This window comes from Diadema setosum, chromosome 9 (assembly GCF_964275005.1).
Source record: "Diadema setosum chromosome 9, eeDiaSeto1, whole genome shotgun sequence".
Lineage (NCBI taxonomy): Eukaryota > Metazoa > Echinodermata > Echinoidea > Diadematoida > Diadematidae > Diadema > Diadema setosum.
Window position 1 is genome coordinate 17,007,292 of NC_092693.1, and position 27,885 is coordinate 17,035,176.

Sequence of the window (27,885 nt, forward strand, 5' to 3'; positions counted from 1 at the left end):
TAGCAATTTGTTTTTGTTGTTTACAGTAGGTTCAGCTCTGTTGTGTGTGTAAGCGCACGCACACACAGGAATGTTGGTTCACTGCACAGCAGTCAGAGTGCATTGGCATAAATGTATCAATTTGAAATGTATCATTTTTAGATCTAGGCATTCTTGCAGCATGTGTGTATGAAGTTTGCAATACACTATACACTATATTCATAATCACAGATAGTATGTGAAGTTATGAATGAAAAGTGCGATGACAGTGTGGGAAAGAATTTGTGGCAATGTTTATGTTGACAAAAAGGGGGAAAAACCTACAATGTATTGCAATGTTTATAGTATCATAGTGCATTGTTGTTACTGAGTATGTTAGGATGTATACACATAATGCATAATAGTCATACAACTTGCACATTGCTAGATATACGCTTGTCAAAGAATGTGTGATATGTGAATAATCTCTCAATAATTATTTTCTGTATAGATGAGGAATTAAAGGTAAAAAAATGTTAACACAAGAAATATGTGTTTTGTAACAATGCATAGATTTTACATATAGGCTTATATGTAAATTGTTATCTTTTTGTAGATAAAGGACAGTTGAGTGAGTCAGGATGGCTCGATGTTCATATGTATACAGAAATTACTTTCTTGACAGAATACAATTTACGCTATTGTGTTTTGCGGAATGAATATGACAGAATGCAGAATATTAAAGCATGTTATTGTGAAATATTGTACAGTATTGATCACATTCAGAAATTAACAATTCAAAGGAAGCAATGTTGATTGTTGATGCATTGAATATTTAATTGAGAAAAAAGGATAAGTTTCATATTGTTTCACTGAAATTGTATGTACAAAGAAATCAATACTATTAGCATATTGTCATGCTGTTTCTTTGCCCTGTTTCTGATTTCTTTAAATCTCACAGGGGTCGTCTCTTGTAATGTCGTCTCTTGTAATGTCATCTCTTATCCAGACACAGTCTCTTGTAAGGTCGTCTCTTATCCAGTCTCTCTTTTAAGGACAAGATCTCTTTTCTTGTGTAGAGGATCATCCCCTTTAGTGGACGTGGTCTCTTTTAGAGGTCAACGTGTTTAACATACATGTAGTGTTCAAGCGGTCCAGTCTTCGAAACAGACTTTACCACAGCGTTTACCAGTTCATATGTTTGACATTCGTCAACACAGTCTTAGGTCTTTATGTTAAAAGTTTTGATACAGAGTTTGTTGTTTTCAAATTGTAAATAAATTCAGTTTATTCAGTTATATCCTACATGAGAGTGAAAGTGAAGTGGTTTTATCGTCCCACGTGAAAGCCGGACTACGACAGTACCAGATCATGAAACTGAAAGTGCTTGTATGCCACTAGGACAGCCTTTTGTAGTAGTACTATACTGCATGGGTTTGTTTTTAAAGGCAGATTCAGCTCAAGAGTATTTGATTGGGAAGGGGATTTGCATGTACTCTAGATTATTGATATATGACATGAGCTGCTAATTGTTTTGCAGTGTCCAGAGATGAGGAAGATCATCTTTCTTTCTTGACAGTAATGTGGTAATGGTGCTGTGTTGTTTGAACGTTTGCATGGGGGAAGTTGATGAGGAAGACCTTGTGAAATGTGTGTCGGAAATTTGCACCAAATTTACTTCTCTCTCATATCTTCATGATTTTCCAACCTTCACTTCTCCCTCTCCCCCTCCTTTCTATTTCATCGTTCTCTTGGCGATGATTTTTGAACCCTTTACCAGATTTTCACTCTGTTCTTCCTTACTATCCTCTCGACTCTGTCCAAGCTTTTCTCCTGTCTCCACTAGTGCAACTTCAACTTCCAGTTCCAGCTCACCGCTGCCCCTTGATTGCCACTATCTGCCTCTTGCTTCTGGACTGGACTGGCCAGAAAATACGATCGTCGATTGGGCAACTCGAACCGAGGCCAGTGAGGGAGACTTATTTGATTTGATATGATAATAATATTAATTTTGAATTATTTGCAATAAAATGAAAATAATATAGGGTAAAATTTGGAAATTTATAGAAATTTTATGAATATAGATTTGGCGTAAATATTCCTCGAGGAATGATAAACGCCAAATAAATTCAAATAACAACAACAACAACAACAACTGGATACTCTCTCTGTGTTGCTTCCCTCCTCAACTCTCCTCTTTCTAGGCTTTTTTTGAGTCAAGCAATGGTCCTTGCAACGACTACGTAGTGTCACTGCAGCCCTCTCTTCATTGACAACAGTGACTGTAATTACGCTTGTAATGAAATGTCACCATCTTGAACATGTGATAAATCCTGCTTTCTCAAAAAGAAGGATATACATTGTATGAAGCAGTGTGTCTTTGATTTAACAAATAGAATTAAAAAAGTTGCAGATCAATTCAGTTTTAGAATGTGGTAGAAATTCTGTAATAGTAATATGAGGAGGTGATAATGTTATGAAATTGATATCATTTTAACAAAAGGAAAAGATAATACAGATAAGTGAACAATATCTTCTACAATGCCATATCCTGTAGCGTGGCTCCAGTCAATTTGAGGGATTCCTACAAGTGTAGGGATGAACTTTTTGTGGGCAATTAAAACATACAATATGATATATTTCATGTATAATCCACAATTTTTAAATTCAACTGTACTATAATTTGTATGTGTATGTCACTTCTACATGCCGCATACACTATTGTATGCATACATTATAGTCATGTACATGATTTGAAGGAAGACTATATAAAATATATGCATGTATGTTTTTAGAAGCAAATGCTTAGTCTCTAAGCAGTTGCTCACGGGTAGCATTGTACACTACAAATGTATTTGCTTGTGTTTGTTAGCAAAAGCTTTTGCTCACAAGTCATTGCTTGTTTTTAAAATGCAACTTTATACGGATTCATGCGAAAGGCTAGCACAAACAATTGCTACTCTTCATGCATACGGTCCAATATCCGGACAAATCACGTCACTCAACCAGACAAGTTTCCCAGTAAAACCTATCAATATCAGCATATTGCCAGCAAGTTATTCCAAGTGATGGAAGATGAATTTTGAGCCTTTCCGTATTTTTTTCCCCACTGTAAATCAAACCTGACAACAGAGCTTTGCACATAGTACAACATCTTTGCGAGAACCAAGGAATCTCTGAGCAACAGCAAAGTCGGGTTCTGTGGAGTTTTTTCAGAGGGTGACTTTACGCGCATGTGTGTGTGTGTGTGTGTTGTCACAAATGTACACACTAGTAGTTATGTACATGTATCAAGGCTGTATGCATGGTTGTTTTAATGTGTATGTACACAGGGTGACCAGATTAATGGAGAACATTCTATATGATATAGATATAGTACATACAGGCTGACCAGATCAGTGGAGAATTTTCTACGTGGTATAAAATGTAGCTACAGTACATGTATGCATGTGACAGGAAATACATTATAGCTCACTCAATCTCATGATTTAACCCATTCCAGAAAATTCTAGGAAGTGCTTACAAATTTGGCTGAGTGAGGCACTGTCCCTGTAGCCCAATGTGATTGGTAGTTAATTTTGGCAATGATGTTATGCACATAGTTAGGCAGTGAGTCATCCAGGATTCCTAGAATTTGGACTTGCTAGTATGTTCAGGTATGTGGCCCCAGGTTGGAGAAAATTACAGAATGTTCAAGAAAGGGGTGAATGGATAGTATATAAGCTGGAGAAATTCTGCAGTAGGCAGAGTACCCAACACCTCTGCTCTGAGAGTTACGTCACTTCTGGCTCTGAAGCGACTTGTTATAGTCAGTCCTGTGTTACCTGCTGACCTGCTATACAAACTGTGTTTGTGGAGATAAGGCCTGGGAGACATTTTGCCTGCAGAGAATTAATTTGCCTACGTTGGAGATAGACTCCATATTTTAGTGTCAACGGACATTATCACGGCAAAGCTGTGACGGGCTGGATTCCTTGCTGGACATTATAAAGTGAATCATCATTCAACGCATCAACTGGACGTGGTCGTCATAACATTTGGATTCTGCACGTTTTGCTGTGGACATATATCGTGGACTTTACCCTGGATTTATAACGTGGATTATTGCAACCAGTGCCTCTGGAGTTACGTCGGAGGAATCATTCGTCGGTGCGTCAAGGATCATTCTTCTGTGCATCGAACATCATATCTGGACATTCTCAAAGGATTATCTGATTTCCAGGGATATTGCATATAATGCGTGTAAGTGATTCCACTACCGATTTATAATTGTTTTTATTGATCATTTTTGTACTGATGTGAAAACCGATTATGAGTCTGTACCCACAATATCACTGTTAATAAACCGCCTGAACATTAGTTGATAGTTTTCTTTTGTGCGATCATTCTCAGAGTGATTTTGGTCGTAACAGTGTGTGTACATGTATGTGTGGGGGGGGGGGGGGAGATGGGGTGTGGGTGGGGGTGGGGATGCTGGTGTTTTCCTCGTAGTTGATGATGATTGGAAATTATTCGCAATGCATGGCTAACCGATATATAGTAGTGTGAGCTTCATGTATGGTGGATGAACGCTCATTTAAATGACTATTGATCAGTGTAGCCAATGCATGGCCATATGTAGTCGCTTAATAGTGCAGCTCAAACAGACTATTAGGGTCCAATCTATCAGCTAATGGAAAACTGCAGTAGCTGGTTTAATGGTCTACTCACTGATTCAAATGTACTACACTGTTTAAATGCAAAGCTCCCATGGACACTTAGAAGTATTAATGACTGTCGTGATTTCAATGCATTCAGTCTTACATTTACAGCAAATGATCTGCCTAATTTGGGACTACTTTAGAGCATTTGAACTGATGGTCTGCTGATAGCTAGAAGCAAAATTTTATACATTACTTCTTTTAGAGTAAACTAGGTTCAAAATGCCTGCCAAAAATTATTTTTTTTTTTGTAATCTAAACATTTGAAGCTATTCAAGAACAAATTAGATGAACCTTGATAACATGAAAAATGCACAGGAAAATTAATGTTTAGATCTCTAGATGGATCACAGTACATAGGCCTACTTTCTTCAAGTACAGCTGTATGTTGTTTGCTTGTACATTTGTGGTTCAATACTAATCCAGGTACCATCCTTCAGGTACAGTGCATGTACATGTAGAAGTGCCTGAAAGAGCATGATATGTGTATGACTATATAATGGTTTTTAATAGTGGAGCTCCTTTCTGCCAGTACCTTCTCGGGTTTCCCATGATATTTAATCAAATCAGATTATTGACTATAAGAATTTGCAACTTCAGTATTATTCCCAATCTATATTTGGAAAGGATTGTGACTGACCACAATGTATGTTTCCATTTTTTGAAATTGACAAAATATATTCGAGACTGTCCATACTGACCACTCTATTTAAAGGAAACTACAAAATGTGGTTGATACAGGCGAGTGGTGGTTGTGGACAGATTCAGTGTGGTAGCCATTGTACGTGTAATAGATATTTTAATTGTTCCATATTGCAGAGTACCTCAATACTAGATCATGTGAGTGCACCTTTAAGTTCATTTGCAATATACATTAATTAACAAACCCAACAAATCAACCACTGTGACCTTGTGTGTTGTCCTTTTAATAGATCATAATACCTAAATATTGATCTATCTGAAGAATTTTCCTACCAAGATACATATATTTCACTTAGAAATTTCTGTACCAACCTGAGACTCTTGAGCTTTATGTCAACATTACCTCTTCTAGTTTACAGAAGCAGTGGTGGCTGCAACAAGTATTACTGTTTCATGAACACAATCCATACAAACTAATTTTCTTACTCTGGTGTATATTGCATGATGATTTCTGGTGAAACTTGCACAGTTCTACTTGTTTGAACTTTTTTTTTTTTCTAAAATCAGATGGGAACCTACATGTGCCTTCAACATCCTTTTTCCTGTAGTATTATTATGTTGACACTATCCCATTTAGTTATTGTTTTGTTTGGTTTTGGTTTTGGTTTTCTGCAATTTCTTGGAACAAATACATTGTAGATGCATTCTTTGAGTGGCCTTCAACAGTTATGTAATACAAGACAACGCACATATCCTGGGAATTAAGCCAACTCATTTAGTTCTTTGAATTTCTCTTTTTCCAGCAAGGACAACTGTGACGTTCATTCATTGACTCACATTTATTATTAGGTAGCCACCACAGATGTACAGGTAATTGACTAATCCTACAAGTGTATGCACAATTGAAAGGTGATAATTTATCTGAAAGAGCAGGATTTAAACTTTAAAGTGATGTATTTAACTCAGTGCAAGTGGACTACAGAGCTCCTAACCTACTGCAACATATCTGAATCTTGAAAAGAAAGTGCATGCACTTAGAAAAGAGGTGCTTAAGCCGTTGAGGACAAGTCCCGAGTATACTCAGGCAAGCATCTACAAGTGTATGGGAAATGCATGTTGTAGCAAAATCAAACCATCCTCAACAGGTTAAAGGTCCAGTTTACCTTTGGGAGCAGTGATTTTAAAAATGTTCAAGATATCACATTTCGTCGCCGGTCACACGAACCGACGAATCCCTCAGGTTTGCGTAAGAATGACAATTCGAGAAAATTGCATTTGAAGTTAACCCATTTTTGACTTATGGTTGCTACACTTTCATGTCTATAATTTCCTATTATTTTTGTAGTACATCAGACTTCAATTCTTGCTCTAACTTGTGAAGTTTTTATCGAATTGTATTGTTAACAAATAAGCGGGAAATCGTCAAAGAGCTGCATGCATGTATTTTCGGTCTGCAAAGAACGTTGTCATTTTCCATGTGTGTCCATATGTACATGTACATTGAGCGTTGTCATTGTCAACGCATGTATTACATAGTACACGCACTGTGTGCGCGGTCAATGAACTGTGGTATCTCAAAAACTACACGCAAGTCAATGCGCACTGATTCGTCGGTTCGGTGACCGCGCGTACTAGTACGCGCGGTCACCGAACCGTTGAATCGCCTGATTGTTTAACACACGCGTCTATGGGGAAAACAAATAATTTTCACAAATGGAATTACATACTTCTACAAAAGTGATAACTACGTAAAAATTACACCGAATTACACACTGAGAATTTCAGAATATGTAGTATGGAATGTCTGCTATCGAAATGATTGAAAGTCTCAAAATTGAAAATTTGACCCAAAATCGAGTGATTCGTCGGTTTGTGTGACCGGCGACGATTTGATGTATGATGTGTACATGTAGGTCTGTTGTATCACGAAGCCCTAAGGATACCTAAAGACAGCTAAAACGGTTTCAGATGTAGAATAAGATTGGAATTTCTAGGACCCTAGATGTGGAATATAAAGCAAATAATCAACTTTTAGTTTCAGGCAATGAGACAAACTATCACTTCCTCGGCGATCTTTCCTCAGCTGCGCTTCGGAAAGATAGCTACATCCAGATCGCCTCGGAAGTGATAGTTTGTCCCATCACCTTCACCAACGTTGATTATTTGCATACTATCCCTAACTCACATTCTGGAACTATTTTAGAGCACATTAATGCTGGGTTTTTGTTTCATTTGTGAATGGTAAATTATGCCTTTAAGTATGGGGTCTCTTTACCAAGCCAGGCTTTGTGCAATGAATGGGATAAAAACAGGATGTAAGACTCCATAACAACAATGAAGGGATTGTCAGATTAAACTGAAATTGAGCATGCCCTATTAACTAATTCTATCCCTGACTAACCCCAACTTTCAAAGCAGAAGCATTATTCTTTCAAAAGTTATAACAATTAAAAGTGAAGGGTGTGTAAAGGATTAAAAAAAAAAAAAAAACATGTACCTAATCACACTATACAAAAAAGTGTACTAGAAAGACTGCTAAAAAACACAATTTCCCGTTCATTTTATGATTCTTTACTTTAGATCAATGTAGAAGAAGAATCACTCTTTGAAAATATGAAAAACTCTTGAAAGATGTTGACAAGGTTGCTCCATTTCACCTATTTTGAGTCCTCACATGACATCAGGGAGTGTGATCTGTTGGTTTTGTGATGCACAGTCACGTACCAGTACACTGTAAGTCCATGTATGTGTGTGGGTATGTTTGACCCGTCCTCAACAACATTCCGTCATAGTACAGACATTGATGCTAAAAACAAAAACAAAAACAAAAAACAAAACAAAACTTTGGGGGATTTGGCTTCAAAATAAGAATACTGATATTGGTGAATAATTGACGGTATGAGATCTTTGACCCTCTGCATACCACATTGATTACCTGTCCATAGCTTTGTTAATGAAATTTGTGCATATTTGACTCATTGGAACAGGAAGGGTTAGATAATAGCTATTTCTTGTATAAATTTCAAAGTTTTTGAATGCTTCAAAAAAAAAAAAAAAACTTTTGAGATTGTATGAGGGTAATTCCGTGAAGTTGGGGCACAAAGTGTGACATTTTAGCATAACTCAATACTAATTATGCTATACATATATTGTTTATAGGCTTCACGTTTGTATTGAGACCATACATTTTCCTGGAAATTTTGTGCCATTCAGACTCAATTTTGATGAAGTTATTAAAACGATATGTAACAGTGTCCTGTAGCATCGTGACGTGTCCATGTGGCATCGTGATAGTTAAAATCTGTTCCTAAAAGACAAATTAATGCAATTAGCTTGACCAAAATTTGATATAATATGCATAATTACTAGATTAGTCAGATAGCTAAATATCTTATCTCTCCTTTCCACAGTTTTACTTTTACAAGAAAATTACACAATGTGTCACTATGCTACGCAGTGTCCACCAAATGTCACAAAAAAGGACATGGCATAGCATCGTGATACATTTTGTAATTTTCTTTTAAAATTAAAACTGTGTACAGGAAATTTGAGATATATTTAGCTACAATGCTGTATCTCATTCATATCTTGTAAATATGCATATTGCATCAAATTTTGGTCAAGCTAATTGCCATAATTTGTCTCTTAGGACCAAATTTTAAAATATCACGGTGCTACAGGACACTGTTACATATTGTTTAATAACTTCATCAAAATTGAGTCTGAATGGCACAAAATTTCCAGGAAAATGTGTGGCCTCAATGCAAATGTAAAGCCTACAAACAATAAATGTATAGCATAATTAATATTGAGTTACGCGTTGTACGCTGAAATGTATTTTTTAAATATCACGATGCTACATGGGCACTGCCCCAACTTCATGGAATTACCCATGAAGCATGCTACTTTGACATTTGGAATTTGTTATGTTGTCTAATTTTTGTCTATGAAACCGCCCATGCTTAAGTGTGTTTGAGCTCCAAAAGCAGGGTTTTCTCAGAACTGTGTACCTGTAGATGGGTTGTACTTTCTATTTTCTTTCATTAAATCTCATTTCATTTACTTCAACATCTGATTTAAACAGCAGTTACAAAGAATGCAAGAACTATATAGTACATTTACATTGGAACAATGCAGGAAAAAATGTACTACTCTGGTAAGTTCTTTGAAATGAAATGACACAAGCACACATTATTGGAAGGCTTTCAATAGAATTATAAAGTGGGGAAGTTGCCATGTTCAGTCAAATGTCCCTAGATCACATATTGCAAGTTACACATGTGTAGCTGATGACCACATGGCCTATAGGCCATGGGGTGAGCTGGTTTTTTCGCTTGTTTCGTTCCGACAACTGCGGCACTAAAATTTCTCCACAGCTACGTGTAAACAAATAACCAAAAAGGCTACAGGAAAAAGTTCGACACAAACCCTCCTGCAGTATTTTGGTAATTTAGGGGGAAACGGTGAACTTTTTTGTCACTGAGGAGCTGAATATGTACACTTTGCCGTGTACGATATTCATTCGCGAACGATCATGTGATGTATGTTATCCAATCCGAATAGAAAATTATTGTTTACGAGTCAAAATGGCCGCCCCCTGTGAGCCTGTCGACGCGTCTACGTCGTCTGCTCTGCCGAAAATTAAGATAGACGAAACCTATTTTGTGTGCCAAAGAGTGGATCAAATTGAGTGGGGGAGACCGTGAAATCGCAGACCAGAACGAAGTGATTCAGCTGCTCAGGGGGACTGCTGCAATTTACATGTACATAGGATAATTTACAGGTTAGTTTACGCGCGTACAGTCGTAGAAGTCGACACTGCAGTGCAGTCTCATATAGACTATGCGTAATGACTACAAGTACAACGTTAGCTATATGGTAGTTTATTATGAACGTTGCTTGTGTATGTTATAATGGACGCTAATGTTGTAGCTTAGCCGTTAGCGTGTCTGTTACATTTGAGATAAATTATCTTGAATTTCACCTTGGCATGGCATAGCGCCGTTATAATGTAGCCTAGATGAATTCTACATGTTGTTCTATGTACAGCCCAGGTTAGGTTGATGTAGCTGATCGGTGATATTGTTTTGTAAAAATCTTGACACACAGGACTGGATTGAAAAAGGTCTAAACTACATGTAAATTTATATTTTCATAATCATGGCCATGGAGTATTAATATTAAAGATCCATCCTGTCTCTCTCACCCCGAAATCGGCGAATCCCCCCTCAAAACACACATTTAGCATCTCATTAAATTAACTTGTTAATATTTGATATAAATAGGTCTAAAAAACCAACAATGACAATAATGACATAATTTCAACAATTAAACTCCCTAAAACATATGATTACCATTATGTTGTGCCAAATTATAAAGCAGTGCCAGTGGCACTGGGTGGCGGTGATAGTGAAAGGCCAAGGATTACTAGTATTAATGATGATAGGCAGTTGTATTCATAATTATGATAATTGATATTGCATGTGATCAGGTGCTGAAAGCTGTAGATGTCATTTAAAATCAGTAATTGCACTGCAAGTACAAGTTGAAGTAGTTGATGATGACAATGATTATGAGGTGTTAATGATTACCTGGCATAGTACTAGGGCCTATTGGTAATTACAAGATTCAAATATTGGCAGTCAATAGTCTACCGTACATTTAATGATATATTGAGTGTAATGTTCAACCCCTCCCCCTAGCGTTTAGCCTTTTTTTCCCCCTAACAAAATCCAACGGCTAATCATTGCTGTTCATTTCTCCATTGTATTAAATAGGATTCCATGAAACGTGCTACAAGAGGTTTATAGATAGCAAACGCCTGAATCGCGCTAGGAAACGAAAGCTGAAGGAGGAGCCTGGTCCGTCAGCAGGAGCATCTGTTTCCTCCCCTAAGACGCTCACATCAAGATCAAGATTTTCTTCTGGAAGCTCTTCAGGTTCTGCTGTGTTGCCTGTAAAATGCATCATTTGCAACAGAGTCAACCTGCCCATTACTTGCCAAGGGAAATAGGTCAATATGATTAATATTGAAGCATGAAAACATTGTCATGTTACTATAAGTTGTCCTTGATAAAATGGAGCAATATATATACACCACTGAAACATTCACACACATACACAAAGAACTTCAGTGCAAAGTTCAAAAACAACAGAATGTACTGTATATGCACCAATGCTTTGGTCAATGTGATTAATGTTCAAGAATTGGCATCTTACCAAAGTTGTGCATGATAAAATGTCTTTGTAATACAGATTGCTTCCTGTATTTTGAATGCCAATGTTTATGCAACATGTTTTGACTCCTTGCCTCAGTATGTGATTGTTCGCCCTTTAGCAAACATTTCTGCCCACTATTATGATTTGATTAGGGTTGAATTATTCTAAGAACAAAGATGTTTTCCTAAGTGTGGTTTTTTTCATAAAACTGAATGACTACGATTAAAATTTGTTTCTCCCACTCTGGGGGAAAAAAATATGTAACTATTATTAATACTGAAACAGAATGTTCATGTAGAAAGGTCATTACAATGTAGGTGTGAGTACAAAATCAGTTTGCTAAAACTAATAAATACCAGCCAAATAAAAATTGTGCATAAGTTGAGTCAGGTTTGCACAGATCCTCTGATATTGGAAGTAAATTGCAATGTTATCATAATTTTTAATGCCAAACCTGTTTTACTCTCTCCAAGATTTTCAGGTACACATTGCCTCCAATACAGAATCCAGCAGTTTTCACTCATGAATGGGTAAACTATAATATTGCTTTTATTTTATATATTGGCATTTTTCAAAACTTTTACACCCTTTCAAGGATATTTGGACCATGGAATGTTCCAGAAAATTTATTAAAACTAGAAAATTTGACTGATTATCATTTTGAGCTATCTTACATGAAAGGAGGTAGTGTCCCACCAACCTAATGATAGCAATGAAAACTTCAGGAAATCTTATGAAGATTAAATTTTCTAAAGTACTGTAATATTTCATGAACAACGTGATTGCTATGTGATCTAAATATATTAAAGCTTCTTAAGAAGAAGAAAAGAAAAACATGTTTACTGATAAACAATATGATCTGTTTAATAGTAATGTCTCATGTGTGTAAATGAGTTTGTATGTGTGCGTGTGAGTGTATATAATATGTCAGCGTTTTTATGCACCTGTGTATGTGTAATGCACTGATCAATACATGTATTATATCATTGTGTGTGTTCATGTTTATGATGATCTTTTTTATGATGCTGATGTGATAAATGGCCAAGGCATGTAGAATAATATTGTAATACACTTGGGTATCTTCATAACTATGTGTGTGCGTATGTGTGTGTGCATGTGAGGGTGTGTGTGTGTGTGTGTGTACAATAAGATTCTCCCACATGCACGCGGACACACACACAAACAAACGCTCTGATTTATTTATTTATTTATTTTTTTGCCTTGAATGATTAGTCATGTGATTAATAACATGTCTTTGAACAGAATATAAGGCATTTGCCTTGACCTCTGATACACATCAGGAAAAGCTGAAACATGAGATATAATGCAACTATTAAACCAAAACTTCACTTTTTTTTTCTAGGTACTATATGGCTAAAAGCAGTGCTTTACAAAATGTGTATATGTATTTCAGCTTAGAAACACTATGGGAACTATACAGCGGCTAGCAGCCCCATACGCATAACTGCGGCCAGCAGCCCCATACGCATAGCGTCATGGGGCTGTGAACTGTAGCATACAGGATCATGACGGATATTTTATTGCGGACAAATATCAACTTAAAATCGGGAAGAAATCTTCAATTTGAAGACTTATTGATAAATTTAAAGTATTGATAACAGAGTTTGTGCAAGGTTTGCTTCTGCAAATAGTTCCTTTCTGTTCAAATTGAAGACTAAATGTGACTCGGTCGAGAGGAAACTGGGAGAGCTACACTGAATTGACGGCCAGCGCATGCGCACACAGACATCATATCCAGTCAATGGATTCGAAATTTGTGCGCAGTGATGTGTGCGCCTGCGCTGACCGTCAATTCAGCGTAGCTCTCCCAGATTCCTCTCGACCTAGTCATATTAAGTCATCAATTTGAACAGAAAATGACTATTTGTAGAACCAAACCTTGCACGAACCCTGTTGTCAATACTTCAACCTTACTTGTAAGTCTTCAAATTGAAAAATTTTTGTTCGATTTAAGGTTGACGTTTGTCCGCAATACTAGCCTGTCATGATCCTAAATGCTACAATCCGCAGGCCCATTACGATATGTGTATTGGGCTGCTGGTCGCAGTTTATAAAATATGGATTTTCGCAAAAACTGCAGGATATTTCGAGGAGAACTTTTTACTGTATATTTAGGATGTACAAAACATCACATTTCCGCATTCAAAAAGTAGTGCCAGTGTTGCTGGAACGAAACCCATTTTCTAAGCCTCTTTTTCCGCTTCACCCCATGGCCTACTACCATCCACACGTCGGCCAAAAGGTTACGAGGATCTATTCTGCATAAGGTTTCATTGAATAGATAAAGACTGAATTTTGTGACGCAAATGTGGCTCCAGACATGATAGACATTGCTGGTACTGTGTACAAGAGAGTGGTAGCACTCAACTTTTATGTGTACGTGCATGCAGAGCAGGCACAAAGGCAGCAGGAAGTGCCAGTCATTATAGGCAAAGCAAAAGTTCGAGTGAAAAAAAATATATAATATATAAGACGCATCCAGATAAACTAATCCAGTAGGTGGGTAGATATGATCTGAACATGTAATTATTAATAAGTTTGTGATACAGTATGTCATAACTAGAGTATTAAGATTGATCAATTGTAAGCTACACTGTAAATTATGTCATTTTTTTGTAGACATGAATGTTTAGATTTATGAACATATGGCATGCATTTATTCAAAATTTATTTTTCTTTTAAAGTCTAATGAGGTCTACATTTTTAAACGGATGTTTTCTGTCTTGATTGCACTGCTCTGATTTACAGTTTGATATGTTTGGTTTGAGTTTTGTATGTCTTATTTTGTGCATTTAACCATAACTTTGTTGTAACATTGCATTGCAAATATATTGAATGTATAAAACTCAACAGTTGTTTTGTTGCACAACTTTCAGTAGAAAGTTGTTCAGGAGAGCCTGGACTTGGTATACTGTAATATATTAGTTACACTGCCACAACTGTTAATTCATATAGCTTTGGTACAAATTACAATATGTGTATGATTCCAGAAGCACAGCACTTACTTCAGAAGAAGGTAAAGTCAAACTACTCTAGTAATGGAGTGGAAAGGGAAGTTTGGTATTCTCATGAAGGGGAAATAGCCCTGTGTGCTCAGGGCGGACGGAAATCTGGCATAGCGCACACTTTACTGCTGAATGTAGGATGTACATTGAATTTAACATTTTATGATTTTCACATAAGATATCCTGCATCACACACACACAAATGCAGGAGAGAAATAATATGCAAGCTATTCTAAGTACATATCCCTTTGAAGTAAAAAGACTTTTGAGTCTGGGTATGTTTTAATTATAAAGTACTGTTAATAGTGTATAAGGGATTGTGTTCAAAGTTATTCTTTTAATGTTAGAACGGAAATGGAAATCTATGTAACAAGTCATAGAATATAAGAATTTGTTTCACTGAAAAATTAATCAGTAGTTTGCATTGAATTTACCCCAAGAATGATAGCTTGTGCAACTTAGTGTTACTGTTACATTGTATGCACTGTTACAAATGTACTGTACAGTATATCACTGTGCTGCATATGGCCTGGGCAATGTATCATGGAATTGCAATGTTCAAAAATTGCAAATGCAAACACAATGAATTTCAAGAATGACAAATGCTCTAATATGATGTGATTATGATAAATATTGTGCTTAAATGTGCTAGAGTTGGACCTATTCGATACTTTACTACCGGTATTTAATTTTGTTCCAAGCTGAGTTGTTACTTTGCTGAAGCCAGTTTGAACTGTCAATATATCTAGGCTAACAGTATGTGCAGTCTGTAACTTTTCACACATATGTTACGCAGTGTATGTACCTGGTGTCATCGTAGAATAGTTCTTCTGCCCTGATGTAAGATAAAAATGCTGTCCAGCACAATTCTTCAAGTTTGTTTGTTTGGTTTTTTTTTTTGCAAACTTGTTTTCACAATCTAGATTTTGTGACTTGCTATTGATATAAAATACATCGTTTCCCCGTCAGTCTTTCCTCGTGATTTTTTTTTTTTTTTTTTTGTGCTTCAGATAATAATGGATTCAATAATGCTGGCATTCAATAATGATGGCAAATTATTCAGAATGTACTGAATAATAAAACACACCTAAAGAAAGAGAGAGAAAACTTACTGGTAACTGTTATCTGGTCTTTTACTAGTTTGCATACAATGAAGTGAGTGTCCCACTCTACTGTATCTGAGTTTGTACATTGTAATAAATCTAAATCATGAACTTCAACACTAAATCATCAACTGTTCTTTTTCCTCTTTCTCCTACTCTCTTTTCCATTGATATAGAGTGAATACACTCTACTGATTTTTTTCTTCATTATATTTGAAAAGTGTTTGTGCTTCTGTTTTCTTTCTGTAGGTCAGACCTGAGCAGCATGCATTTTAAATCATAAAGGTCTAGGTGAGGGAGACTGTGCTGTCGTACCTGAACGGGCCGAATTCACACCCTAGTGTCCTCACACAGCGCAACCAAGAATGCTGGCCTTGCTTCTGCTCTGCCTGGCCTGGCTGCCATTAAACACTGGCCAGTCAACACCCTTACCAGCCTCCGTGACGCTGACGACCACAGTTGCATCGTCATCATCATCATCATCATCGGCAGCAGTAGACGCTCCGTCCTCGCCGCATTCCACGACTGTGGCGAGTGACGTCTCGACAAGAACGATGCTTGCTGCAGGTGTATCGACCACCCTGGGTACAACAGAGAGAGGTGAGAGAGACAACTTTGATGAGATGTTTTGACAAGCCATCGGAGAATTTACTCCTTTGACTTTTAATCATCGGAATGTACACTAATTTTCTCTTACGATATCACAGTAGTTTGGCATTGTAATTTTCTTGTGTAGGGTACTTTGTGAGTCATACCTCTACGTATATCCAGTAATGAGATTCTAAGCGTCACTTCACTGAACAATGTTTCCTTTGCAAACCCAAGCTGTTACAATCTAAAGTGACTACATAACATTTGTGAATAAAGAGTGCAGTGCTAAGGGGCTTTAATCAGAGGAATATACACTAATAGGAATTTCCTTGTAAAAAAAAAATCACTGTAGTTTGGCATTGTAATATCCTGGTATAGGGTACTTACATGTATGAGTTATACACATGTTGTGTGCTATCCAGTAATGGGATTAAAGGCTTCACTTCATGAAACATTATCTCCTTTGCAATCTCGAGCTGTACATTAGGCATACATATTCAATAAATACTGTGACGTCAACACAAAAAGGGACTGGAGAATAGATGAAGAAATAAATGTTAGTATCTCTGAGAAACAGAGCCAGCTGGTCAAACCTCCCTTGTGCAGGTTTAATAAAGCTTGTGTTTCCAAGTACTGGAGCCAGAAAGATACAAAATTAGATCATGTCAACAAACAGTTTTATTGTTAAAGGACAAGTTCACCTTCATAAACATAAGGATTGAGAGAATGCAACAATATTAGTAGAACACATCAGTGGAAGTTTGAGGAAAATTGGAGAGTCGATGCAAAAGTTATGAATTTTTAAAATTTTTGTGTTGGAATCGCTGGATGAGGAGACTACTGCAGCTTGTGAGTCATATGCATACAACAGTATAAAGAAAATGTAAAGAAAATTCAACATATTTTCACTTTTTTCGCATAATAAAAGAGCACATGACTTGCCTCTAATATTACCCATAACATTTGTCGGTAATGAGTCGGGGGAATGTGTACTTTTTTCAAAAGATGAAATTTTTCTTCTCATCCAGTGGTTACTGCATAAAAACTTCAAAAATTCATAACTTCTGAACGGATTGTCCGATTTTCCTCAAACTTTCAATGATGTGTTCTACTAATATTGCTACATTCTCTCAATCCTTATGTTTATGAAGGTGAACTTGTCCTTTAAACAACAACAACAACAACAACAGAGATTGCAAAGTGCGTGATTTTCTGGGACTGTCTTCTCTGGTGATCGTCAAGATGACATTTAATCTCTATATACCCGTATGCCCCCTTTGATGGCCGCCAGCACTGTGGCATAGAATTACGTCGGACCTGCCTGTCAAGAGGGAATGGTCAATGAAATGTCCTCAGGTGTCCTTAGACCAATTCACATGGTCATTATTTGCAGGCCAGTCTAGACAGCTAGAAGTCCCTTCCAGAGAAATGATTATACTGGTCATACAGTAGTGGCAGTGAAAATGATGAGTGATATTCATGCTGAATATTCATGGCTTGCTTGGTGATCTGTGAGCATTCACTGATCTTGTCAGAGAACACTTCACCTTTGCGATGATAAACTGCAGCCTATATACAGTTGTAGGTCATGGTATACAACATAACACACATTTTACATGTAACTTTTCAAATAAACACATTAAACTGTAAATTTTTGATATATAAATTGTTTTGTTTTTGTGTGTGTATGTTCACTCAAAATTGGCATCACAGCCTTTGATATCAAATGAAAATGAAAGTGAAAATGAAATCAATGTTTCATCTTTGCTCAATGTCAGATAGTATTATTGTTGCTGTCCAGTGGAAATGCAACTATAACATTAGTCCATCTGATCATTGATAGAATTACTCCACAAAATTTGCATGAAAGAAGTATTATCAGTCTTTGTTAAGGTACACTTGTAGTTGTGTGATGCTCCTGATCCCATTCAAATGACCTGGACTGAGATTCTTCGTGCAATAAAATATTTTTTTAATACAAGCAATTGTTACAATTGACTAAAAAGTGGAAATTTTTGCATGGTGATCTTTTGCACTTAGCTGGATACTTTATGCAGAATTTTTCATGTTTTTACTTCTGCAGAATAAAAAAAAAAAAAACACTAAATAGTTTTAAAAACAATTGTATAATAAAGAGCAAAAAATATTTGCATGCTTTAATTTTGACCCTTGCTTCTGGTCTTTTGAAATGGAAATAATAAAAAAAAAAACCACACTGAAAAATTCCACTTCTGTTTATACTGTACATTGTGAGGACACAATTTCAACTAACACCCAGTAATGCCATGCTTTCTGAGTGTATGGTCATAGAGCTCTTGTACCATATTACCTTATTTACAGTGTAATAGACAGATGTATGTGCATCCTTTGCAAAGTTGGAAATTTAAGAAGATATTGTGTGTACTTCCTCGCCTCATAATCGCAGCACCGGCGATCAGGGAATACCAGTTGAGACTGGTTGGACTCAATGTCACCCATGAGGGCCTCCTCCAGGTTTACATGAATGGTGTGTGGGGATGGGTGTTCGGCCCAACAGACAGCTATCGTGGCACGGTGGCAAAAGTGGCCTGTATGCAGATGGGATATGAAGGGTCCAGTAATATCAGGTGAGTGGAAAGGGAAAGAGCTGCCTTTGCAAACCTAAGATGAAATGAAACTTGTTATGTTGAAATAATTTCAAAGCCGTATGCTTCTGCCTCTAAGGATGTTGGAGATATGATTTGTTTTGGGTTGTTCATTTATTGGTTTATTTGTTCATCTGTCTTTCCATCCATTCATCCATTCATCCCATATTTTGTTATCACAATTTCCGGGATTGTACAATAACTCCTCTGACTTCTTTTTAGGTTTACAATATTTTTTTTGTTTCCCCAAATTTAAAATGTTCCATCTTAAACAAAATCTTAAAGAGGAAGGCTAGTAACTGAACAGTGGGAATCAGTGGGAATGCTGGAGGATGATTGTTCCAATCCTTGTGGGATTCATTTCAAAGAGTACATTATATATCTATTGCTGTGTTAAAATTATTTGCTTCAGAATGGGCTCATATTCAAGTAATGTACAATTTAATGTTTCCAGGTTTGCGTGCCTCCAACCAGAGACTAAAATTGAATGCTCGCTGTGTCTTGAGATATGGGCAAGCTTTGGGTTTCTAATAATCTTACCCCTGTGCTGTTAACTGATGACCACTCCGATGATTTGGTGTGTAGATCTCCATGGGCCTGCAATTCAAGGCATGAATGCCAAATTGGCAATATTCAATTCTACAGAAGATAATATGTAGGGCTGAAAGTTCCTTTGTCCCTTTTGCAAACCTGAAAATTATAAGCTAATTTATTGAAGAGGTAGGTAATTCAGACCTTGGCTCAAAATAAAACTGGAAACTTCTTTATGATAAAGGGGGAAACAATGCAATAGACTTTCAATTCATTTATTTGGACAGACCCCCCTACCCCCCCCCCAAAAAAAAAGAAAAAATACAAGTATTATTCTTGATACTATCAATTTAAAAAAGGAGCATATTCTCAAGTGACATGGGGTTAGTTTTTAATTTCTTTTTCAAAACTGTGAGGTGTAATACTGTATTTAAGATTTCATACACAGTATTAAGAGACATTTAATAGTCAAATTTTGTGATATTATGCAAAAGGGATATCATATATATATGTGTATATATATATATATATATATATATATATATATATATATATATATATAATATACATATATATACGACCTACTTTATAGAGATTTGTCTAACCACTGCAGGGTGAGTGTGGATGAGAGTGTCAAACTTGCCACAGACACTCTGCAGATGTCTCAGGTGAACTGCTCCGGGGACGAGTTTCGCCTGGTAGACTGCGGCCATGTCAGTCACACAGATACACAGATCGTTCGTGGGGCCAAGACTCATTACATAGCAATGGGCTGCAACGACAAGCCTCTACCTCGCCCCATCATCCAAGGTAAATCATTGTGGAACTATGCCACACTTCGGTTTAAGTGGGTACCTCATTTAAGCTGGAGACTCGTTGGCGACCTGGTGGCAACTGGAGTCTCTCCTGGAATGGAGCCAAGTCTCCGGGAGCCACGAGAGAATCAAACATGTTCAATTTTTTTTGAGACTCTTACCAGTCTCTAGCTGGTCGCAGAGACATCTCCAATAGTCACAGCCAAGTCATGGAGACTAATATCATTTGTGAGGTCACGAAGACTTCTCCGCAACTTTACTTTTACTAATAAATACTGTCTTATTCAAAAACGAAGAAAAACCTTCAAAACAACAATTTACAGCTCTTTGTGCTTCTATCTGCCATGAAGTATCACCCAAGACATGTCCCTTGTCCATCATAGACTTTGTGGCCAATGTAAGTTAAGAACTGTTTGAATTATCCAAATGAAACTTGGCATATTCATGCATAAGTGGACAAAGCTGCGCTCATCTACTTATGGGTGCACATGCTCAAGGTCAAATGTCATAAGGTCAAAGTCAAGTTCTAAAATGTCATTATTTCACACATACATTATCTCTGTAATGCCTGAAGGTATTTTCATGAAACGTAGTGTATGCATGTATTACCAGATAGTGATTGGTTTGGAAAAGTTTTAGGCCATGGGGTCAAAGGTTAATGCTAAAAATTAATGCTAAAATTAAGAAATGACTCAAGGTATCTTCATGACACTTTGTACATATTGTCTGACAATGATTCTCTGTGAAGTTTTCAATCATATGGTCAAGGATCAAAGATCAGATCAAAGTGCTAAAAATACACTATTAAATTTTGAAATTACTCTTTGGAAATAACTGAATGTATCCTCTAAACTTGTTATATGCATTATATGACAATGATTCTCTTGGGAAAGATTTGGGCCATGGGGTCAAAAGTCAAGTGAAAATGCTTAGATTTTCACTATTTTTCTCCCATATTTTGAAATTAGCACCAAGAATGGTCATGAAAATTTGCATCATTACTGGCAAGGCACTTTGTAGACCCATTCAGAGAATAAGCAGATTTGGAGACAGTGGAGGCATACCAGTCACCATAGTGACATTTCTAGTTGTAATACCCAGGTATAAAGTGACATGAACAAGCTCAATGCTTATGAAGCAGAGCAAGACGATGAGGTATGGTCTGGTTCTTGCCACACATACTGTAATAATTTCACTCTGTTTGTCAGGAATCTGCTGTAGGATTTCAAGAAACTGATGTATGATTCAATTTGCAAAAAAAAAAAAAAAAAATTGCTCACTTTTGTATCGTGTCTGCACAGTGTCATTGTCGGATGGAAATACCACGTCAGGCTGGCTTCAGGTAGAACATGTCACCTACGGCCGTGTGGATGTGTGTTCCAACGCACAAGATATCAGCGTGGCTCATGTGATCTGCCGGCAGCTGGGTCTGACATACGCCCTGCGCTGGATGGAGCCCCCCGCGATCACGGCCATCCCCCAAAAGACCCAGTATGTTCTCTACTCGGCCGACTGCTTCGGCCACGAGCACTCCCTGGCCGATTGTGAAGTGAAGATCCACCCAGCCCGTGCCTGCCAAAGCTCTGGTGTGGGGCTTCGGCTAAGCTGCAGCACAGAACCTTCTGTTCCATTTGGTATGTAATCCTGGCATCATTCTTTGAGCAATATTGACTGCATTTATAACAACTCCAATCACAATGACGTCTACAGTTTTTGACACTGTTTACAGTCACTCCTGTAGAATGGGTGGAGAAACTCGTGCGAGCTCATCGGTCGAGAGCTGTGTGGTGATGTTTAGTGGCTGCGTGTTGCCTTATTTCTTTAGCCGCTTTAAACATGTCATCGCACACTTGTAGCAAGACTTTGTGCACTAAGCAAGAGGTTGTGCAGATGCCTATTGGTTAGCTAACCATGCATTCAGTAAATTTACCATTCATCTAGTGATTACTGGATGCATGGCTGGAAATACTGGATGTGTGGTTTGCATCAATGTTAAGCCAAAAGGAAATGCACCCAGTACATTTGTTACCATCAGGTTACATGATCAAGAAATGGATATCTGGCAAAAAAAGTTGTCCCCTGTTCGATAAAACAGATGATGCACATGTCTTTCCATGTGTCAAGAGGGAATGAATTTTGTGGTACTAGTAACTATGGAATTTAGCCTAAAGCCAGACCACTTGGCTTTGCCTCTGTAGTTTCCTTATGCACACAATTCCTACTGATGAACTCAGACCTGTGCATCTTTTGTATGACATCAACAAGATGTTTTCATGTGCACACTCTTGTGAGGTAAAGCATTAGCATTTGACAATCCTTAAAGTGTTACATCTTGTGAACTTGTTGCCAACTGTACTTGTTGCTCATTTAAAGATCTGGACTATTATTACTGCTTGTGGTGATTTGTTTGTGCATAGCAGTATTGTATATATATATATAGAGAGAGAGAGAGAGAGAGAGAGAGAGACGATGAAGACAAACAAGTTGACATAATGCATTAGAATCCAACTTCATTTATTTGTAAACCAAATTTTCGACCCTTGCACGGATCTTCCTCAGGGTAACAGTGATATTTGTATTTGAAGCTCAGCACAGAAAAATAATAATAATAACAAAGAAACGCGCCTGGTTGTCAGCTTAGAGTTTGAGCTAGGTTAGCAACCAACACGCACGGTTGTTAGCTTAAAATATTAAACATTTTCAAATCAAACTGATCGTTTACCAGCATTTGAAAATGTCTATGTCTTACTTCTTATGCATTTTATGATGCATTGTTACGTCATAATTGAGTTTAAGGATTTTGCACTCATGAAGATAGCGCAAATTTTAAGCTAACAACCGTGCGTGTTGGTTGCTAACCTAGCTCAAACTCTAAGCTGACAACCAGGCGCGTTTCTTTGTTATTATTATTATTTTTCTGTGCTGAGCTTCAAATACAAATATCACTGTTACCCTGAGGAAGATCCGTGCAAGGGTCGAAAATTTGGTTTACAAATAAATGAAGTTGGATTCTAATGCATTATGTCAACTTGTTTGTCTTCATCGTCTTCATGCTCTTATTCCAACACGCGGATAATAATACCATTATATATATATATATATATATATATATATATATATATACCTTTTTTTTTTTGTCTAGGCTGGTGTGGATTGAGTGGAACTTGACATTTCTTAATTCTATTATGACAGTTATTAGTATTATAATCAGTATTATTACCTCCGCCAAGGGAGGAGGTTATGTTTGTTTGTTTGTCTGTGTGCTAAATAACTCAAAAAGTTGAGCGCGGATTTGGGAAAAACTTGCAGGAAAGTTTGAGAATGATACAAGGAACAGATGATAAAATTTTGGCAGTGATCTGGAAATTTTTATGGATTTATGAAGAATTTTCGATATTTCAACAGGTAGGGTCGATGAGCTTGGGAGTTCAAGCTGCGCATTTTTTAGGTTTTCATACGCATACTAAAGTGCGTGCTCTAGTTTCTGCTAGGGCGAGGCACACTGCGCAGCTAAGAGATTATGACGCAACAAAGGCTTCTATTCTTGGAAATTGGGCAATTTTTCAGCATGCATACGTATGGGTGGAAATAAATGATCTCTATGGAAGAGCAAGATCATCGATGGAAAGTAGCTGCTTGGTGGAGGTCTGCGCTCTATGAGTGTTTTCTAGTTATCATCATTACAATGATTATCATTGCTGTCACAAATAGTAGCAGCAGAAAGAAGGAGGAGGAGAAGTAGAAGTACCTAGTTATCAAGTGCTTTCACTCAAAAATAATCACTACCTTTTGGTTATCATTTTTGGTTATCAAGGCAAAAGCAACAATAATTGAGACAGTCGTGTTCATGTCATCTGGTCAAAACCGCACTCATTTTCCCAATGGGGGTCCACCTGTATGTAGCTCTATCTAAATTTTTGTGCTAAAATAATGCCTTTTGACAGAGTGGATGCAGCTGCTACTGATGATTGTTGACCCTTGATTGTCTACGTATTATGAATGTTACACAGGCTCGCGCATAAGGCTCAGCTACGATGGTCACCTTCAAGTGCTCTACAACAGCATGTGGAACTTCTACCCAGCCGAGAGTGTCTTGGAGTCATCGCCCTCCTTCGGCGTGATCTGTCGCCAGCTGGGTTGGCTGAATGTGGCCACAGCCAAAGTAGTTGTGGTGGATAGTGTGCCGGTTTCGCCCTACGTCTCCCGTTGCCGTGGCTCGGAGAGCAGCCTCGAGGAGTGCCAACACGTTGCCAGCAGCGAGCCGGAGAGACTTTCCCAGCAACGCGTCTTATATATCATATGCTCGATGGAACCAACACCAAAAGAAGGTGAGGGACAGGGCAGGGTTTTCCTCAGAAACTTGTCGTGAAGGAAGGCAGTACTTTGTATCTCATGGACAAAGACTAGAGAAGTTAGCTGGTCATGTGCTTGCAATATTACCGCTAACGTAATGCTCTTTTCTTGTGTCAGGTTTTCTGTGTTTGTCACATTGCAATTTGTAATGTACTTATTCATTTAATTATTTATTTATTTATTTGTTTTGCTGTGAGCTGGGATCGTTTGAAGTACTGTAAAAGCTTGTATTTTTGCGAGGGTTTAATTTCTTCAACTATGAGCCTAGATTGTTTAAAGTATTATCAGAGCTGTTGTTTTCGCAAATTTTGTGCATCACTGTTGGGTTCAAAATCTAACAACACACCAAAATATTTTAATTAGACAGGCACTGTACTGTGATAACCTGGGTGTTAATCACAAAACAGTATCTTGCAAAAATGTCTGTGACATAGTTTTGAGCTCTGCCTATGTGCAGATTTTTCTTGTCATCTTAATCTCTCTAATTACTGAAAGAGGCCATAAATCTCCTGCATGGATTCAGACAACTTGATTGTGTACTGTAAAAGTGGAAGATTTCACAGTGTGAACATTTGTTTTTTACTTCTTATTCATATGCATGTAATATTTTTTTCATTTTGTAGGGTATACTATTTGTACCAGTAGTCTTCTTCATGTTCACTTGTCTTGTTATGTGAGCAAACTTGTCGAGGCAATGTGAAGTGGTTACCTTCTGTCGTAGTGTGTGCTGCCAAAGCTGTTGACTGGCATGGCAGCAGTAAACTGTTTAGAATACTCACTTCCTTATTCTGACCATCTGTGAAATTCATCTTACCTGGCGGAGCACGAAATATTACTTGCACAAAAATTTTCACATTTACAGTATCTATTGAGATAGATAAAAACAACAACTAGGAACAGGAAAGCTGTCACCTGGGCAGTATGGAAACTGAGGAGCACTCACTCATTCTGCTCAACATTCTCCTGGTGACTACAGGTTCACTGCGACTCATGAATGGCCAAACACCCAGCGAGGGGCGTGTGGAGATCTACATCGGGTACGAATGGGGAACCATCTGTGACGACAACTGGAACAAGGCCGCTGCCAAAGTGGCATGCCAGCAGCTGGGCTTGGGACTCCACGGCTCCGCCATCGGGAATGCGTACTTCGGGCGGGGCCCCGATCCCATCATGCTGGACGATGTCACCTGCACAGGTACTGAGGAGAGTATCCTCCAGTGCAATCACAGGACGCCCAGAGAGCACAACTGCCAGCACAGTGAGGACGCGGGTGTGAGATGCATGCAGACAGGACTCACTGAGCCCCCCAGCACAGGTTTGCTATCGATACACCATTATTAAAGGGGATGGCGTAGTTTTGGTTGAGATGAGGCTTCAGGTTTCCAAGTTCTTTTGGTGGTAATTTTTTGAGATAATGAGAAACCTCTTCTGAAATATGAAAGAGAAAATATTTTTACGAGGAATTTTATTTTATGAAAGTTTATGTGATTGCTTCGTTTTACCATGTTTTTTTGATATCTCAGCATTAATTTCATACGATTTTCATCACGTAAACTTTGAATTCCTCTTTAAACTGTATACTCTTTAACATCTCATGAAGTGGTGGTTTCTAACATCTCGCATGAGATTGAAAGCTGAATCCTCACCTCATCCAATACTTTGCCAGCCCTTTAAAGTCCTGTAGCCTGTTGCAAAAACCTTTTTACCTAAAATATACTCTGATAAGAACTGGCACTTGGGCAAGTAATACTCTGCCATTGGCTTAAAAACAGGAAAAAAATCTTAAAAAGTTTTTAAAAAGCCATGTTTTCTCAGGTTAAAAATTTTATGCAGCAGGCCTTTTGGGTTATTAAATTTTGCTGCAAAATTTAATTTTACTGTGCATCAAACATTGGAGAAAGATTAGATGGAACTGGTTCACTCCTTTGAAAATGCATGACATTTAAAAAAAAAAAACTTGCCAATTTGTGAGAGAAACAGGAGCTGTAGACCTCTAAAATGTCTTGCTATTAAGATAAAAGTTAGTTGAAGAGGCTGTTGATAAACCTGCAACTGACATATACAGCACAGAGTATGACCAAAATAGGATTTAAATGAAAGAGAAGATTGCATTTGACCTGATGAAATACTTAAACACTGGATGTCATGAATATAAAAGATGCTGCACCAAGCGGGAAATGTAATTTCTGACACGAGACAAGTTAAAGTATTAAACAAATTAACCTCCGGTCTGAACGTCTATAGGTATGCTTTAAATTGTTCGTGTGACATCATGTCCTGATATTGTTATGTAAGCATGCATTAATAGGTAGTTTCCATTCAGCCTACAGCAGCAATTTGACTCAGATACTCGTCTACAGGCAACACTGCTCAGTTTACATGTATGCAAACATATATCTGTGGAAAGAAAGTTACTCTACTTATGTGTATCATTGGAGTTGACTGGCTCTCATACAGTCAGTGGATGACATATTTAGCATTTTATTGATTGTAATTGTAAAGGAACACTTCAAAAGTGGCTGTGCTGACCTTTTTAAGAAGGCTACAAATTTATAAATTTTCTTGGTATTGTCTTAGTTTACTTTTGAAAAGATTATTCATTCATATCAGATATTCGCACTGAATATCACATATTTTAAACTTAGGAGAATTGCAGAATGAAGTCTTGAATCTAAGTGTTTGTATCAATTTAAAATAATCTTCTGTATTTGCCATGTAATGCTTATGATTTGATGTGGCCTTTTTGCATGTTCTTTCATTGGTTTATATCCTTATGTTTTGTGTTTTCTTCATTGGTATATACAGCGTATATCCTCTTCGTTTGTGGGGTCTTACATTGGTGTAACCATATGTCCTTTTGTCTTGTCAGTTTTTGCATTATGGATATCTTTTATGTTTTAATTTCTGACAACTCAGAGTGGCGTGTTGAGCTGGTTGGAAGCTCTGCTCCACAGTCCGGCACCATCATTGTCTATATTGACGGTCGTCAGGGGACCATCTGTGATGACTACTTCGACATCAACGACGGCTTGGTGGTGTGCCACATGCTGGGTTACCCCTATGTGGCCGAAGTCCACCCTAGCGCCCACTTTGGCATTGGCTACGGCGAGATTTTGCTCGACGACTTGAAATGTTCCGGTACGGAGCCCAATCTGGCGATGTGCGCGCACAGCGGGGTCGGTCTCCACAATTGCGGTCACCACGAAGATGCCGCGGTCACATGCTCAGATGATCCCATACCAATCGACACAAATCCATATCCAGATTCCATGCCGTATCCCACATACCCTGCAGGTAAACCCAGTTTTTTCTGAGATGTCCAT

The 27,885-nt window shown here is 37.7% G+C and overlaps 1 protein-coding gene across 1 annotated transcript in view; it reads left to right on the forward strand.

Annotated features, from left to right (window-relative positions):
- LOC140232898 (scavenger receptor cysteine-rich domain-containing group B protein-like) overlaps positions 1-27,885 on the forward strand; it is a 39,050-nt gene that overhangs the window by 5,669 nt on the left and 5,496 nt on the right. The window contains exons 2-8 of the mRNA XM_072313010.1: positions 15,898-16,248; positions 18,665-18,845; positions 20,008-20,204; positions 21,511-21,843; positions 24,220-24,537; positions 25,539-25,877; positions 27,479-27,856. Coding sequence (XP_072169111.1) covers positions 16,014-16,248; positions 18,665-18,845; positions 20,008-20,204; positions 21,511-21,843; positions 24,220-24,537; positions 25,539-25,877; positions 27,479-27,856 — 1,981 coding nt within the window. The 5' untranslated portion in view covers positions 15,898-16,013. The remainder of the gene's footprint in view (positions 1-15,897; positions 16,249-18,664; positions 18,846-20,007; positions 20,205-21,510; positions 21,844-24,219; positions 24,538-25,538; positions 25,878-27,478; positions 27,857-27,885) is intronic.